At 45.5% G+C, this 17,305-nt stretch overlaps 1 protein-coding gene across 13 annotated transcripts in view; it reads right to left on the reverse strand.

Annotated features, from left to right (window-relative positions):
- Positions 1-17,305, reverse strand: part of Phactr1 (phosphatase and actin regulator 1) — a 482,351-nt gene that overhangs the window by 49,357 nt on the left and 415,689 nt on the right. For 10 of the 13 annotated variants that reach the window (XM_028867741.2, XM_028867750.2, XM_028867746.2 and 7 more), the window contains one exon: positions 1,338-1,588. In XM_028867741.2, the coding sequence (XP_028723574.1) occupies positions 1,338-1,588 (251 nt within the window). The remainder of the gene's footprint in view (positions 1-1,337; positions 1,589-17,305) is intronic. The other 3 variants (XM_028867747.2, XM_028867751.2, XM_028867749.2) reach the window with 1 other exon arrangement.

Genomic DNA, 17,305 nt, shown 5'->3' on the forward strand with positions numbered 1-17,305 from the left:
ATCACAAAGGAGGACAAGACCTGCTTTGCAGTGCCATAGAGGGAAGAGGACAGAGAGGAGAGAGGTCTCAGCAGCTAGGAAAGACTTCACAGAAGAGGGCTGCTGCCAGGAGACAGGACATTCCTGCAGGGGACAGGCTTATGGAATCCATATCTGCATATGTTCAATAGAGTAACATGGAGGCTAGGAACCCTTAGGAGACAGACAAGAGCCCTGGAGCTCAGGGCATATAAAAGGAGATAATAATAATGCTGTGTGGTCAAGGTGAGCCATTTGGGGTGAGAGCAGAGTTGAGGACTGTGAAATGAACACTTGTCTAGGACTGCTCTTTCTTTTGAACATTCAGGTTTCTGAGCACCCCGGACTGCTCTACATCTGTGGCTTCAACTGGAGTTGGTTTTGTTCTTTAGTGAACAGCTGGAGGTATTTTGGGGTGTTAAAGGTTAGGTGGCAGTCTGGAGGTTGGTACTGCCATTTAGCTGGTGGAGACCCTGGAGGCTGTTAGTCATACTGCAATGCTCAGGACCACCGTCACAACAAAGAATGATGTGGCCCCAAAGGACAATAGTGCTAAAGTGAGAAAGCCTGGGACAGAGTCTTCTCCTATCAGATACCACATGGCGAACAGGCTGTTCCCTTCCACCCATGCGCCACTGCAGCCTCTGACCGCACCTCTATAGTCCTGTCTTCCTTCTCCATCATCCCCATTACCAGTCAAAAGGGACCATGTTGATGCCCTGAGACTATTTTAAGATACAGATTAGAGAACACATTCTTAGCTCATTGCTGGCAACACACTATACAGTCAACAAATGGCTGCTGTTATGATAAATGCACTTGCTAAACAATTGGCCCCAAGCCAGCTACAGCTATCCTCACACCATCCAAACCTCAGTTATTCATGGCCAGAGTGACAGATGACACTGGAACATGATATGATGAATACACAGTACCTAGGTTTACACATGTGGAACAGATTTTTAGGCTCTCCCTCCCCTGATCCCTTGTTTGAAAAAGAGGGTTACATTTCAAGAAAGCAACCAAGGCAGAGGTATGAGGTCATAGCATAGTGGTGTAATGTGTATAGCTGGATAGATGATATTTACTCTCTCTCTTATTACTGCTATAGTGGTATAGTGTATATAGCTATGAAGCTGGATAGATGATATTTTCTCTCTCTCTCTTATTACTGCTAAGGAAGTGGGGCCTCTAGAAGTCACTCGAGCTGCCCTGTGACCTAGGGCTCAGTTAAAAGCAGATACTCAGACAGCTGTTCTGTGCTGGTTTTGCAGTACCATGCTCCCCACCACCCCCATGGAAAGTCTGCCTGCACGTACTGGTGTACAGTGAGGTGTCATCATCCTCTTCCTCCTCTTCTTCCTCCTCTTCCCGTGCATACAGGCAGGATGAGTCTTCATAGTCGGATTCATGAGGCACGTTTTCCTTATTGTCATCACATTCAATCACAACAGTTGGCACTTGTCTTATTTCCGGAAGTCCCAGGGGTCCTCCTTTTGTGACACTGTCACTTGAGTGCAAACCAGAGCTGTGGTAAGAAGTGGAACAGGGGACTCGCTGCTCGGAGCTGCTTAAAGAGAAAACAAAGAGGAAATTCACCTTAGCCCACACGTCCCATTCAGGCCTTGGAGCTGCTTCAAAATTCAGTTGCCCACTCTCAGAGATGAAGATCCCCTAGGCAATGGGATCCGTTCCTCATCCTGCTGCTCGTCCTATAGCTTGTCATTTTAGGACAGTGCTTTCCCGATGGAGGCAGAAGCATGGGATAAGATACAAGAACTCTGCATGGATGGAGGTGGCGCTGGGTGCACAACCATTTATAGCCACTGGATGGCGCACTTTGAACCGGTTAAAGCAGGGCTCCTCTGCAACCTACCTGCGTCCTAACTGGGGTAAAGGATTAACTTGATCACAAGTGAGCTAGTAAGTGAGGCTCTAGCTTTCAAAAGCTATGTAGAGCAGTGACAGGAACTGAGAGTGGAGAATAATTTGAAATGATCTGGATGGAGATACAGAGGAAGAGGAGAGCTGAGATGAATTACAGGCTGAAGCCTGTGCGTGGACATCAAGGTGGACATGGCCACAGACCACCCAAAGGAAGGGGTTTCTGAGGATGGTGTCAGGGTTCAGCAGGCAGTCACAGGTAACATTAGCCTAACTTCCTGCCCCACCCTCTTGGCCAGTTGTCTAAGAATGATGCTCTTGAAATCAGTGCAGGTTTAATATATTTTCAATTACAAAGGCGTCTAAAGCATCCACTGTTAGAGAATTACAAAATGCATGCCATTACAGTTTCCTAATAGAGCCTATGTGAAGATCTCATAGCAACTTGGAGTCCTTCTGTATGAAGTCCAGCAAAAATAATGGGAATATGGAGGTTGAAACATATCATTGTTTCTTCCCTCCCTCCCTTCCTCCCTCCCTCCCTCTTTCTCTCTCTCCTTTAACTTTCTCCTCCTGCTCTTTTTATCTAGTGTTGGGGACTGTACCCAAGGCCTCAGACATGCTAGTCAAGTACTCTACTCATGACATATATTCCTGGCTCAGGTAAGATTTTTATTCCTTTTCAGTGTCATCAAAAATAGAACTTGTACACACATTTAAAGATTTCCGAATATGGGAAACTCAATATATTTTTTTATATCAAAAAGTATTTGACATTCATAAGCAAATGGATTGTGAAGGTATATTATATATCAAAGCTTTACACTAAAATTTTTTTTCTAAAATCTTACTATGCTGTAAAAAACATGAATTTCCTTTGAAGCTTTCAATTACGTTTTAAGTTATTGCTGTGTCTAATTTAAATTCAATTAACTTCCTTTCACCGTTTCCAAAGGGTTGCTTTTCTCTCTGTATTTTCTACATCACTCTTCAATGACACAAATGGGAAATCCAGTTAACACCATATGAGCTACGATGTTTAAGGCAATGAACTAAATCAACTTAAAAACAACAATTACTGAATAGGATAAATCATGTATTTATAAAAAAAAGTGCAGTTTTATTAGAGATTAGTAGTTTGAGATGGCCCATTTCCCAGCTAATTACATAAAACAGCAGTGGGAGAAGCAGGTAGGTAGAACACGTGATAGATGGTCTCCAGGGTGACAATACAATGTTTAACTATAAATTGGACTGGGTGGGCACCTCACTGCTTTGCCCTTCAAGGCAGCCCCTCCTACGGAGCAAAGATGGTGACTGAATCCCAGCCGTGCCCAGATATCTTCCTCCGGTATCATGGGGTGGGGGGTTGGCGGCAGAGACAAAAATGTAATTCCAGGGCTCGTGTTTTGTTCCAGCCTTGCCTTCTCCTCTCTCCACTTTCATAATTAATTAGCATGGTTCCTAAAAGGCATAGAGCTTAGGAGAGACATCTGAGAGTTAGGGATGGGAAGCAGAACATAAGCATTCTTGTTTGGTGTGAGGAAACCTTGGAACCTAGAAAACAAGAATGCCTTGAGGCAGGAAGCTCCAAAGTGAACGCAAAGGAAGAAGAATGGGGAATAAAAGAGATGAGAAACCCATTCTTACAGGTGGTATGGTGATTTGAATGGAGATGGCCCCATAGGTCGGATATTTGAATACTTGGTCCCCAGTTGGCACAACTGTTTGGAAGGATTAGGTGTGGCCCTGGGGATGGGCTTTGAAGTTTCAAAGGCTCACACCATTCCCAGCTAGCTCCCTCTCTGCCTCCAACCTGTGGATAACGATAGGAGCTCTCAGCCATTATCCCAGCGCCAGGCCTGCCTGCCCACTTGCCTGCGTGTCTGCTGCTATGCTTCCTGTCATGGTGGCCATGTGCTGTGATCCTGTGGAACCGTAAGACCTAACTGAAAGTTGCCTTGGTCATGGTATCCCTTCATAGAAAACCACAATGGGTGGTCTGCGATAAAGAAGGGGCTGTGATTTCTCCTTGAAGACAGGACTGTGAGATCAGGAACAGAACAGGATTCCGCAGGAGGGCGCCTCACTGCACTGACAAGTATAAAGCATCTCCCCACCAGCATTGCCAAATAGGGACCCCCACAGAGGTGGTTAACAGCTGCCTTTTGGAGACATTACAGACACATCTGGACACCGATGCTGGCAGGTTATCTTCCTAAAGTATCACTCCACCACGTGCTAGAATGTCTTGGTTTGCACAAACAGGAATAATGTTTTCCAGGAATTTATATGAACCTATCAAAATGTGTGAACATATTTTACTAATCAATATCCAACCGGGGGGATGGGGGTTGTTGTTTGCAACTGTGATCTTAGCACTTGGGAAGCTGAGGCAGGAAGATTGAGAGCTCCATACTCGCCTGGGTTACATAGTGAGACCCTGTCTCCATAAACTGATCAACTATCTTCTGAATGCCCAGGGTGTGCCAGAAAAGGAGCTGAGAGGAAGGCATACTCTGTGGAGTACCCCGGGAGAGCAAGAGGAGATAAGAAGTGAGCAGGAAGGAGGCTAGGAAGGTCAAGGTCATGGCGGGACTCCACCTGGAGACATCAAGACTTGGATTTGACCGGATATTGTCCCCATTTGCTCTCTCCTTGATATTGGGCAAATATTCAGCGTCCCTGAGTCTCAACTTTCTCAAATGCAAAACTGTGTAAATCATGCCTTTTTGGGGTGGTAGTGTGCTAGCTGGCCTTCAATGAGACTCCCCACCCCTTTGTTAGTTACAGGAATGATAGGAATGATGTTCCAGAAGATTTCAAAACATACTCTATGTCAGCCCACCCTCCACATGTGTTGAGGTAATGTGTCCACCCACCCTCCACATGTGCTGGGATAATGTGTCAGCCTACCCTCTACTCGTCGGGGCCATGTTCTAACAAGCACATATAATTGCCTTTCCCATGGGAACTTTGAAGGGCTCCCAAGTCTTCAAAAGCAGCCACACAAATGGAAAAGGCAGTTAGCAGAGTGTGAGCCATACGATCCAAGGCCAAGAGGCACACCCAGGACGTGCAGCATCTAACTGATGTGGCCTCCCGCATGTGGCAGCGAAGGAAGCCTGTGAGAAGGGCAGCCTCAGTACTGCGGATTTTGTATGATAGAGTTTTTCCAGAGATTTGCTTTAAGATGTCCACTGCCAAAGACGAGTAAAACCTATATGTTCACTGAGCCTCTCTTCTCCTCACCACATCTACACAGTCACCCATGTGTCTATACAAAGCTCACCACATCTATACAATCAGTGCTCTTGGCCTACAACATGTTCCTAGCTCATCTTCATCTCTTCTATTACCATTTATCTTTTATTGCTTGTCTCCAAAAATATCTTGCCAGTGTTCACAGAAGATCTTTCAGTTGTAAAAATTATAAGCATCTATTTGCTTACCATCCCTCTGCTCTGGTTCAGATATGGAGCCTCCTTCCCCCGAAGCTCACGTATTAAAAGCTTAGTGGTGGGCTTCAGGGGAAGTGACTGGATTGTGAGGGCTCCACCTTCACCAGAAGACTGGTCCACTGTAGACTCACAGTCTGAAGAGTCTATTGGGCAGCTGTGGAGCTGTGGAAGGTGGGGTGTACGTAGATGAAGAGGGGCCCTGGGAGAGTATCTTCTAAGGTTGTCTTGCCCTAGTCCCTTCCTGTTTACCCTTCTCTCTTCTTCCAGGTTGCTATTAAATCGACACTGTCTGCCTCATGTTCATGCCATCATGATGTGTAGCCTTGTTCCAGGCTCTCAGCAATGAGATCAGTTCACCATGAACCAAAATTCTAACAGTGGACCACAGTGTGTTGCCCTTTAAGCTGTGTGCTAGTTACTTTTACTATCATTATGACAACATAGTTGATGAAACAGCTTAAGGAGGAAGCATGTATTTTGGCTCATGGTTTCAGAGGGCTTAGTCTGTTCATGGTTTCTTGGTCCCATGTGCTTGGCTAGGACATCATAGTGGTGGAGAGAAGAGCAGAGAAGTGTTCACTTCATGGATGACTGGGAAGCAGGGGGTGGGGGGGGGGAGACAGAGAGAGAGACTATCTCAATACACACTCATGTACATACTCACACACATACATACACAAATAACACACTTACATATGCACACACCTTTGCATCTCCCCACCACTCACACACACTAACACACCATTAATGGATAGATCATAATGACCAGTTTTTGATAAACTGCTGGTGTATTCAAAGAAAGTCCATCTACAATCATCAGTACATAAAAAGCACCAGCATCTCCCCCTGACTTTGCAGCATGAGGTCAGAAAGCATCTCTCTCCATGTGACTGAGGAGGAATCAAAGACCAGGGGGTCCAGCTAGTGGTTGGTCCACAACTTCTTGGCTTCATGTCTCACGACACCTACTGCTCACAACAGTCAAGCATGACCTAAGACATTTACAGAAACTTAGAGACAAAGTTAGGTACAAATACCATGACTGATTTCACCCCGAGAAATGGAGAGTACTGGGAAGGGGTAGGCTATGGGTCAGCCTGCGTATTGTTTATGATGTTACTTATCACCTATCAAATCCCAGACAGTTTCAGAAATATGGATCATTGGTCCCTAAAAGGACAGAGGACAGGCAGAAAAATGAATTCATTAAAACCCACTACAACTTCTGGAAAAAGGAACTCAAAATACACCCTTTACTCAGGAAGGCTGAGTACCCTAGCCTATTTAGGGAACAGCACAGCTTCCTGCTGACTAACGTCCGTGGGGAAACAAGTGCCCTAATGGTGCATTTCTTATCTTAGCAACTAATCCTGGGCCACCACACAATGTGTACTTACTTTCTTAAAACGAAGCTGATGAACTGTTTTCTTGGGCTTCAGTGGCTATTTCTGTCATTTTTCAGCCTCAGGCTCTGCAATTTGTAGCATAATTTCTCACACGTTTTTGGTCTCCGAGAGGAAAAGGGCTGATTGCTCTCTCCCCTCTGAAATCTCTCTTTGTAACTCACTCGGATGAAATTACAGCTCATTCCCGCTAGAGCTTAATTTCATTTTCCATGTCATATTTGTGGGTAATAAATTTTCCCTATCCTTTGAGGGAGATGAATGTCTTCTTGGTCCATTTTAATCACAGATGCATGCCAGAAAGCAACATCCTTTATTACATGTTTTTCTTTAGGAGTGATGTTACAGTTACCCTCAAAACCTTTTAGGGAGATTAAGGTTTTAAAATAGTGATTTTTGTTTGATGTGCACACGCATGTATTTGTGCAGGTACATGTGTGTGCATGTGGGTTTCTAGAAGCCACAACTTTAGCTGCTGTTCCTCAAGAGACATCCAGTTTGCCTTTTGTTTTGAGACAGAGTCTCTCAGCAGCCTGTGGCTCACCAAATAAGCCAGGATGATTGCTTAGGAGGCCCCAGGGATTTGGCTGTCTCCACATTCCCAGCCCTGGAATTATAAGCACAGACTATGCCCATCCTACTGTTTGTGACTTAAATTCAGGTCCTCACGCTTGCAAGGCCAGGCTATCTTCTCGGCTTACAACAGTGATTTTTAATTTCACAACTTGCCCTCAATTTTTTATGTGCACCTCAGGGATGTTCATTAGCTAGTAATCCCCCCCCCCAACATGGATGGTGGGTACAGGTCTTTCTACCCACCAGCCTGTGGCCATTCAATTGAGACAAAGTCATATCTGGAAGCTCTCTCGAAAGGGGGTTTGCTGATGAATGACCCCAATCGCTTGCTGATGTTTCCACTTTAATTTTTTTTTGAATCACTGAAAATAGGGTCAATATCTTTCCAGTACTAAATATGAATGGCTAGTCTCTAAGTCTCTAACTTTTCAGAGACTAGAGAGTGATTCCTTGGAAATTCATGACCACTTGAGTGGCCGAAAAATGACTATCTGAGGGGGCCCACCATGTTGTTCTTCTGTTTGTCATTTTTGCAGGTGTTTTTGGTGTGGTATATGTCCGTGTGTGTCCGTGTGTGCATGGATGCATATCACATATATGTGGAGGACAGAGGTTGACATTGGACATCTTCCTTTCTCTTGTCTTTATTTATTCGTTTTTTTTTTTTTTCATTTTGTATTTTCAAGACAGGGCTTCTATAGCTGTCCTGGAACTCACTCTGTAGAGCAGGCTGGCCTTGAATTTACAGAGATCTACCTGTTTCTTCCTTCTGAGTGCTGAGATTAAAGGCGTGTGCCCCCACACCCAGCTTGACTTTATTTTTTGAGACAAGGTCTCTTACTGAGCCCAGAGCACATCAGTTCTGTTAGGACTCGCCCATGGGTTCCAGCGATCTTCCTGTCTCCTGTTCAGCCTCAGTGTTGGGGTTAGAGACATGCACCATGGCATCTAGCTTTTACGTGGGTGCTGGGATCTGAACTCAGATCCTCACACTTGGCTGGCAAGCACCCCAGCAACCGAGCCTGCTCTCAATCCCCGTAATTTCATTTTTCAGACAGGGTTTCACACTACAGCACAGGGTGGCCTCGAACTTAGAATCCTTTTGCATGAGCCTCCCTGGTGTCGGGACTACAGGTTTTTTTGCCACCATGACCAACTTTGCCCTATATTCTTTATCTGTATCCTACTCGATTGACAGCTGAGTTTTCAAACTTGTTTGAATGGCATTCGTGGTGGAGGTGGGACAGGGAAGAGAGGATACAGCTTTTCCTTTCCCATTGGTGAAGGGGGTTCTGCACATGGGCCTCACATGGTGAATAGGACCATTTCACACTTGCGCTTTCCCAGTGCCTCTACGTTCAGTATTTAGTTTGAGAACATCAGGCCTCCTGTTTTTAGCAACCTCTCTTGGCCATTGATTTTCACAAATGAAGGTTCTCAGGCTGTTCTAGGGAGACCCTAAGGACAAATCCAGTCATTGTCCTTGTGAGCTTAATTGCTCATGAGAACCCAGGTGATAGATACTTAACATGTAAAGCAGGGGTGAGACTCTGAAGGAAAATAGGGCAGAGGAGTGGGAGGAGAGCGATGGTGACAATATCTTATCACCTTAGGCTAGATAACAGTAATGGCTGGTAATCTCTCTTCCATCTCTAGCCTGCTCTCTCTGCACACCTGCTCACCTACAACCATGTGCTGTACTCATCCAAATCATCCAAAGACAGTTGTACCACCCAAGTCTAGAATTCAAGCCCACCTGTACGTTTCCCAATAAACTCTCACTCTGGTGCTCTTCACAGAAAAGACATTTCAAAAGAATAGGGGAGGATGCAGGACCATCCGCTATTCTTGCTTTCTATACTTAGAAAGATCATTAGAGCTGGCAGTTGTGAATGTGCTGTGTAAATCACATCTCATACCCAGAATGCTTGTAGGAGGGAGAATTCAGACTGGGCATTAGGGGTAACAGTAGGCTTTGTTGGCTTTCTAGGAGAAGGTAGATACATAGTTAGTAGAAGGAACTCTAGGCTTGGGATGAGAAGATCCAGGTTCATATCCCTACTGTGATCATATGCTGTCTTCATTTATGAGCCCAAGATAGTAATCATACCCTTCTTAACACTGCAAGTGTGTGTGTGTGTGTGTGTGTGTGTGTGTGTGTGTGTGTGTGTGTGTGAGAGAGAGAGAGAGAGAGAGAGAGAGAGAGAGAGAGAGAGAGAGAGAGAGAGAGGGCAATTTTCAGGAGTCGGTTCTCTCCTTCTACTATATGGGTCCCAGGGTGAACTGAGGTCATCAGACTTGGCAACAAATGCCTTTACCTACTTAATCATTTCACTGGCCCGGTCTGCATGTTTGAGGGAAGATGAAATGAGATTTGAAACACTGACGACATGTTTTTATGAGACACATGGAGGACCACCTATGTTAGCTGTGAGGTTGTTTTGAAAGATGTTCCTGTGATGCCTCCTTAGCATACGTAAGTAGTAGCATGAAAATGTTTCGAGTGCTTATGTTTATTGCACTATCTGGAGCTCCTCAGATGATGGGGAGTAGAGACCCACCTTTTCCTTTGGTCAGACTAAGGCCTATGGTATCTGCATAAACACCACATGGGATTTAGAGATGATGGAGAGAGCCAGGCCCTACAGTCCACTGCTGAAGTCAGTAATGTTTGTTTCCTTCTAGTTCCATGACCTTGGACAAATACCTTGGGGTTCCACTCTGATAGGGGAAAATCAGGATTTTATCTGCCCCTTAGTGGTATTCTGTAGCACAGACAAGCTCATTTAAGTGTATTAAGTTATATCATTACCTTCAATTGCCCAGAGAGAATTCACAAAGGCCCCATCTAGAAAGCTAGGATGGGGTACTTTATGGGTATCCCTGCTTTTTATAATTATTTAGCTAATAGGAAGAGGGCCAGTGCACACAAACCATGAGCATTAATGTCTATTTGATCCAGAAATAGCCAAGTGCTTAATATCAAAGAGTTCTGATGTAATGGTGTAAGGTAGATCTGATGGCCTCCACCTGTTAACCCTTAGGGACGTTAGCAGGACTCTAGAAACCACTGTGACACTTTAGGTGACCACAGTGTTGCTGAGTAAACAAACGATGGATCTAGGAGATATAAAGAGAAAGGCTCAAGGGCTAGGTTGGAACCTGTGCATTAATGGATAACTGCTCTGGAACTAAAGGAGGGGGTGCAAATAGCTCACTAGATAGAACCCCGTATGAGTGTCACTTAGGCCCCAGAATGTCAGTCTGAGACACTGCAAATCGGGACTCTACACAATAGAATCTGGGTGACTCATCATCATGCAGTAGCCACAGCGAACTCCTGGGCATTATGCTAAAGTTGCTTTTGAAGAGGCTCAGTAGTACCACCCTGAGAAAACCACTGTGGATGCTCCAGAACAGTGGTTCCCAACCCAGAGCCATCTTGTCCCTGGACAACTTTCAATGTCCAGAGAGAGTTTTGGTTTGTTTCACAGCTGGAAGAGATGTTGCCATATACATAGGTGTTGTCATATTTCAATTTTCTGCCAGCTGCCTGGCTGGCTTGCCCACTGTGCAGGGAGGGGAGTCTTGCTCACAATGAGATCAACTTGCACTGAGACTATATCACCGCCCCCAGAATAGCAGTTAAGGCTGAAAAACACTATGCGTGGGTGGCACTTAAGGGTAAGTCTATACCTTGAGATCAAAGAACTAATCTGAAATAGGAGGTTGGTAAATCTGGCTTCCAAGAAGCAGGGGCAAATGTTGAGCCAGAAAGGCATGAGATTTTGAAGCTCTCTTCTATGGACAAGGAATACTTTCCCCCAGAAATGCGTTGCATGTAATGACATGTGCCTTCCCTCTGCTACAAACAAAATGCAACTTCAAATCCATGCCAGTCTATCAGTGAGTCACACTGAGACCATGGGAGTTTCATTTTGCTAAGGCAACCAGTCATGTCTGCTATTTGCCACAGGGCACCCAGATTTGAGGGTGAAACATTACAAATATAAGCCAATGCAGTCAACATGTATGTCATACTGCTAAGGCTGAGAGGAACCGTGGGACCACTAAGTTCAGGGCCAAATATCATTCTTTAGAATTTCCTGTGACCTTGAGACAACATGAAGGAAAGCAGCTAATGCCATGAAATGAATCTGCCCTAGGGCTTTAAGTTGAACTGGTTTCTTTTAAATGTTCAAAAACAATCATGAGATCATCGAATTTTAGAGATTGAAGGGATTTTTGGGGGGTATGCTGCAGAGTTCAATTTCTTGTGTCCAGTTTAAACAGGATTCCTTTTTCATTATTCTCAACAGGCAACAATTTCACCCCTAGCTAACGTGTAGAAGCAAAAAGGGATTGTATAAACAAATAATAAGTTATGTGTCTATATATATTAACATTTCAAACAAAATACTGTGTCTTTTGAAACAAATTTCCCTGTAGGCCAGGCTATCCTGGAACTTCCCACTAAGCTGAAGATGACTTTGAACTGGCACTGACTCTTAGTTCTACTTCTGGGGGCTGTGATTATAACCTGTTCCTTGTTTCCCGTAGTGAGGGGATTGAACCCAGGTCTTTGTTGATGCTAGGTAAGCCCTCTACCCACAGAGCTAGATTCCTACCCACATGTTTTATTTCTGTGTGTCTGTCACAATGACTGGCATTCATGCTCAACAAGAGCTGCCAGGAGCTGCAGATGACAAGGACCTTCCCAGGGTAGGGCTGACCATGCTTCCTCCAAACCGTCTGCGTTAAAACACGTTTACCTCATATTTGAGCTGAGGTGGAGCCATTCTGTTTTTAATAACTTTCATATCAGTATTAATAACTAACTTCAATATATGCAGGGTGAAGTATATCGCATGACCTGTATGTATGGATGTGGAGGTCACTAGTGGACCTGCTGCACTGTTGCTGTGTGGCTGTGTAGATCACTAGTGAACCTGCTGCACTGTTGCTGTGGCTGTGTGGGTCACTAGTGAACCTGCTGCACTGTTGCTGTGTGGATGTGTAGGTCACTAGTGAACCTGCTGCACTGTTGCTGTGTGGCTGTGTGGGTCACTAGTGAACCTGCTGCACTGTTGCTGTGTGGATGTGTAGGTCACTAGTGAACCTGCTGCACTGTTGCTGTGTGGCTGTGTGGGTCACTAGTGAACCTGCTGCACTGTTGCTGTGTGGATGTGTAGGTCACTAGTGAACCTGCTGCACTGTTGCTGGCAGATACCTTACCATTTTGTTCCTGTTGTTCTTCCTTTCCCCTGTTTCTTTCCTCCTCCTCCCTGTCCCTACCCCCAGACAGGTTTCACTGTGTGGTAAGGCCGGTTTCGAACTTGTAATCTTCTTGCTCTGCCTCCTGAGTTTGGGGTTTACAGGTACGCACCTTCTTTCCTGTTCAGACTTTCTTAGAGGTCTCTAAGTGCTCTCACCAATGGTGCTGAGGCTCTTCCTCACGTGTGATTACAACCTTCTATTATCACTCTTTTATTCTCATTTTCTACGGCCAACCTTCTAAAAACCTGGAGCATTAACTGCCAACTTCAGCCCCCTTTCATATGGAAAGCCTCATTCACCCATTTGGAGAGAGAGTACTGCTACTTCCTCTGAAGTGACTGGAATGTTCTCTCCCATCACCCGGCCACCCTTCTCTTTTAGCTAACAGAGAAGACTACCCTGAGGCACCCCTCCCCTTAGACAGCCGAGAGTCCTCTTGTCAGCACGGCTGCTGCCCTGGACGCTTTGCAGATGGGCTCACTCAGCCTGACCTCCCAGGGACTTCAGGCTCTGCTGAGACAGGCTGTCCTCTCTGTTGTCGTCATTCTCTCCCAGCACCAGACACAAACCCGGCTCCACAACAGCTATTCAGCGGAGAATTGTTGATGGGTCTTCCCACGGCTAGGGGCTATGACTGGAATGTGTTCCCCCCAATCCATTCGCTAGAAACCTAGCCCCCAGTGCAGCCACGTTGAGAGGTGGTTAGATCACGAGGACTCAGCTTTCATGAACAGATGGTCATGATCAAGGTGGCAGGGTCCTTATGAGAGGACAGTCATCATACAGCAGATGGAACCCTATTTCTCACCCTTGACCACTCCCACCCTCTCACCTTCCCCTTTGAGATGACACAGAAAGGAGCCCTTGCTGGATGCTGGAACCATGATCTTGGGCTTCCGGCTTCTGGAGCTGGGAAAGAGTATGCCCCTGTTGTTTGGGTCACCCCGTCTGTGGACCTCTCATGGCATCCCCTGGCAAACATGTATCTGAACTGCCGAGTGGGCCGCACTCTTTATCTGAGAACTGAGGTGGGGAGGGGAGACGGGGCAGGGCCGGGTGGGGTGGGACCGCAGCAACACGGGCGAGGGCAACAGAGGTCTGGGAGAGGGAGTGTCAGGAGCAGGGGCAGGGCGGCTGATACCGCAGAGTGGGTAGGATTTGCTGACGGTCAGATGTGGGGCTTGCCATGGATGACCCTGGGTTTCTGTGTGAGCAATGCTAGGTACAAACCTGCCTTTAATCAAGGAAGAAAAGACTTCTTTAAAAACACAGTCCTTTGAGGACCTTTCTGGAATCCCTTCATATCCCACTTCATTTTGCCAACAGGAAATGAGAGTACAGAGATCATCGAATGGATTGACCTCAGAAAAAGTGAGTGGCTGGCCGAAATCGAAAGTCCAAGTTCTACCAGGAATGCCAATTAGATCACAGAGCTTACTGTAGAGAGTGAAACTTAAAAAAACCACCGCATAACACTTAAAATGGTAAGACGTCACTTTTCAAAAAGACGTGAACCACCCATGGAGAGAAATAAAGACTATGTAATTCAAGGAAAGTAGCGCGCGCATGTGTGCGCATACACACGCATACACACACACACACACACACACACACACACACACACACACGCATACACACACACACACACACACACACACACACACACACACACAGTCTCCAACAAGACTGGATCAATTCCATTTTCAATGTGCTTTTTAGAGGCATCGGAGAAAAAATTTATGTGCTATATAATTTTGCTTAATGCTCACTGCCAATTATTGGACATTTATGATATGCTGTGCAATGATCTGAACGATTAGGACTGATTAAATCATTTGATCTTCACAAAGAGCCCTAATGGGGCTGGTCTGTTAGTGTTATCCTTGTTTTATGGATGAAGAATGAAAGCCCATTGAGGCAATGCAACACACTTCAGGTCCCAGTGTCTGAGATACAGATCCTGATTCTGGAACACACTCACTTGACCATGAGGTGAGACCAGTATGAACCGTCTTTGGGACTGTGGATAAATACAGACCATACAAGTTTTTATTTCCTGTGCTCTATGCCCTTACCCCCAAACCTGGTGAGCCTAAACTGTAAATAAACTACGTGGCAGGGTCAGATGGGTAAAAATCTGAGAAGATTTAAGGTCATCTCAGAGGAACTTGCACAAGGTGTCAAGAGGTCTAGAGAAGCCCTTATGTAGAGAACACTATAGGTATTTTGAAAGATTTGAAAGCGTTTCCTGGGGAAAACAGACCAGAATTGAGGCTAAGGAAGTCCATGTTACACAGGGAAAGCTTTATCACTTAATCAAACCATCTCCAGAATGAGAATGTGGGATTAGAACTCATCAGGGTCCCCAAAGCAGGGATTAGAGGACAATCAGAAATGTGATAGGACAGGGGTTAGTTGTCTATTCTGCCTTCAAGTTCCCTTTCAGGGGCAAGATGACTATACAAAAGTACGTGTCAAAACCCAATGCTGTTTAATTCCTCGTTTGATTCCCACGGTGACGCATCTTCAGGATCGGATTACAATTCTGGAATGATGCTCTACAGGGGACTTCTAGTGATGACACCGCTGTGGGAAGACTCACGGCTCTCCCAAGCACAGCTGTCACATTAGAAATAGTTGTTCTGCTTGCAGTATCACTTAGGGTCCCTGGACACTGTCAGGCGGATAGGGAATGATTCCTTTTCTGTGAGACTTGGACAGGGGGAGGCTCACACCATGTTGGAAGTTTCAGGTAGTGAAAGGGTGAGAAGCATTGCCTCAGACAACAGTTCTCTTGTTACAGGACAGAGGCCCGTGACCTTGATCTGCTCTCGGAGCCTTCCCCAACTCCCAGAAGACAACGTGGATGCTTAAAAATCTCTCCAATTTGTATTTATTTGGGGAGAGGATTTTCTCTCTCAGGACATCTTGCCAAAATGATGGGTGTGTTGATTCTCTTTGTCCTGCTGCTGCTGCTGCTGCTGCTGCTGTGTGAGGGGAGCCTAGGCCTTGGCCTGGGTGACAGTTGAGGAGGCACCAGGAGGTGGCAGGGCCCAGGGTGGTACAAAGTGTGTAGACAGTCCCTGTCTCCTCTGTCCTGGTCTGCTCTCTTTTGAGTCATTTTATTAAAGAGCCCAATCCACTGAAGGACCTACAGAGGTACCACGGCTCTAAGCTTGCTGGAAACATTCCACATATACACACAGATACTGTGAAATGGTGTGTTTGAAGTGAAAATATGTTTAGTAATATCCTAACATGCTATTTCCAGTATGTCTCTTTAGAAAATCAAAATTTATCTGAGTCACAAAAACTTATACCCTGAACGGTGATCATAGGAACCCAAAAATCACATGAATTGGCGAGATTAAGGAAAGGACTGATGTCTTAAGGAAACAGCTACAGGAGAGTGCTGTGGGATGTTCTGTATGTCCTGTGGGAGCCCGTTCTCGGGTTCCTTGTGGCTTTACCCAGCAGGTCCACATAGAGGATGATTAGGATCACGGGCCTGAGTGCAGGTGTCTGAGATGGTCTGTACTTGGCTGTGCTGGGGAATGGTCTGTATGTCAAGTTGCTCTGATTGGTCAATAAATAAAACACTGATTAGCCCGTGGCTAGGCAGGAAGTATTGGCAGGACTAACAGAGAGGAGAAATAAAAAACAGGAAGGCAGGAAACTGCCTGGAGCCGCCGCCAGGACAAGGAAGATGTAAAATGCCGGTAAGCCACGAGTCATGTGGCAAGGTATAGATTTATGGAAATGGATTAACTTAAGATATAAGAACAGTTAGCAAGAAGCCTGCCACGGCCATACAGTTTGTAAGCAATATAAGTCTCTGTGTTTACTTGGTTGGGTCTGAGCGGCTGTGGGACTGGCGGGTGACAAAGATTTGTCCTGATTGTGGGCAAGGCAGAAAAACTCTAGCTACAGGAGAGAGTAAGGGGCGTGGCGTAGAAAGACCCAGGCTTGAAGGCTTGCTCCCTCAACCTGTTATACAGGACACCGATTTTTAAACACGTCTGTGAAAAGAACAGTTCTTTTCAGAGTCACTGTGAAGTGTATGAGTTTTTCCTGCTGTATGTGGAGGACATGCCTGTCTGGTGTCACAGAGGCCAAAGGGGGGCACCAGATCCCCTAGAACTGGAGTAACAGACAGTTGTGAGCTGCCGTGTGGGTGCTGGGAACCAAATCCAGGTCTATAAGAGCAACCGGTGCTTTTATCCACTAAGCTGTCACACCAGCCCCTCCCTGAAGCATCAATTTTTTATTTCTTTTCATTTCCAATCTATCACAAATGGATGTTTTCATAAAATGCAATAAAGTTTTTTTTTAATGAAGCCTTCTAATATTCAACAAACTGACAAAAAGATCCCATCTAATTGCTATAAAAGTGTTGAAAAGTGTGTTCTTAATTTCTGCAGTGTGGGTGCAAATGGGTAATGAGCATTTTGTGAGGCATCCTTTGAGTAGGTGGCACTGGAGAACTTACTCAACCTTTCCTGGTTTCTTTACTCAGTTTCCCTAGTGATAGACATGGTTGACAGTGCACATGTGTGGTATTTCAAGGTGTCACTCCAAGTTTAAGCTATTATTGCCTTCATTAACAATACTGGGAGTTGGAACCAACAGCAAGGGACCAGGTTGTTTTTCTTTGGCAACATGGTAACTATTATCAAAAGCAATCAA

Source organism: Peromyscus leucopus, chromosome 5 (assembly GCF_004664715.2).
Source record: "Peromyscus leucopus breed LL Stock chromosome 5, UCI_PerLeu_2.1, whole genome shotgun sequence".
NCBI lineage: Eukaryota > Metazoa > Chordata > Mammalia > Rodentia > Cricetidae > Peromyscus > Peromyscus leucopus.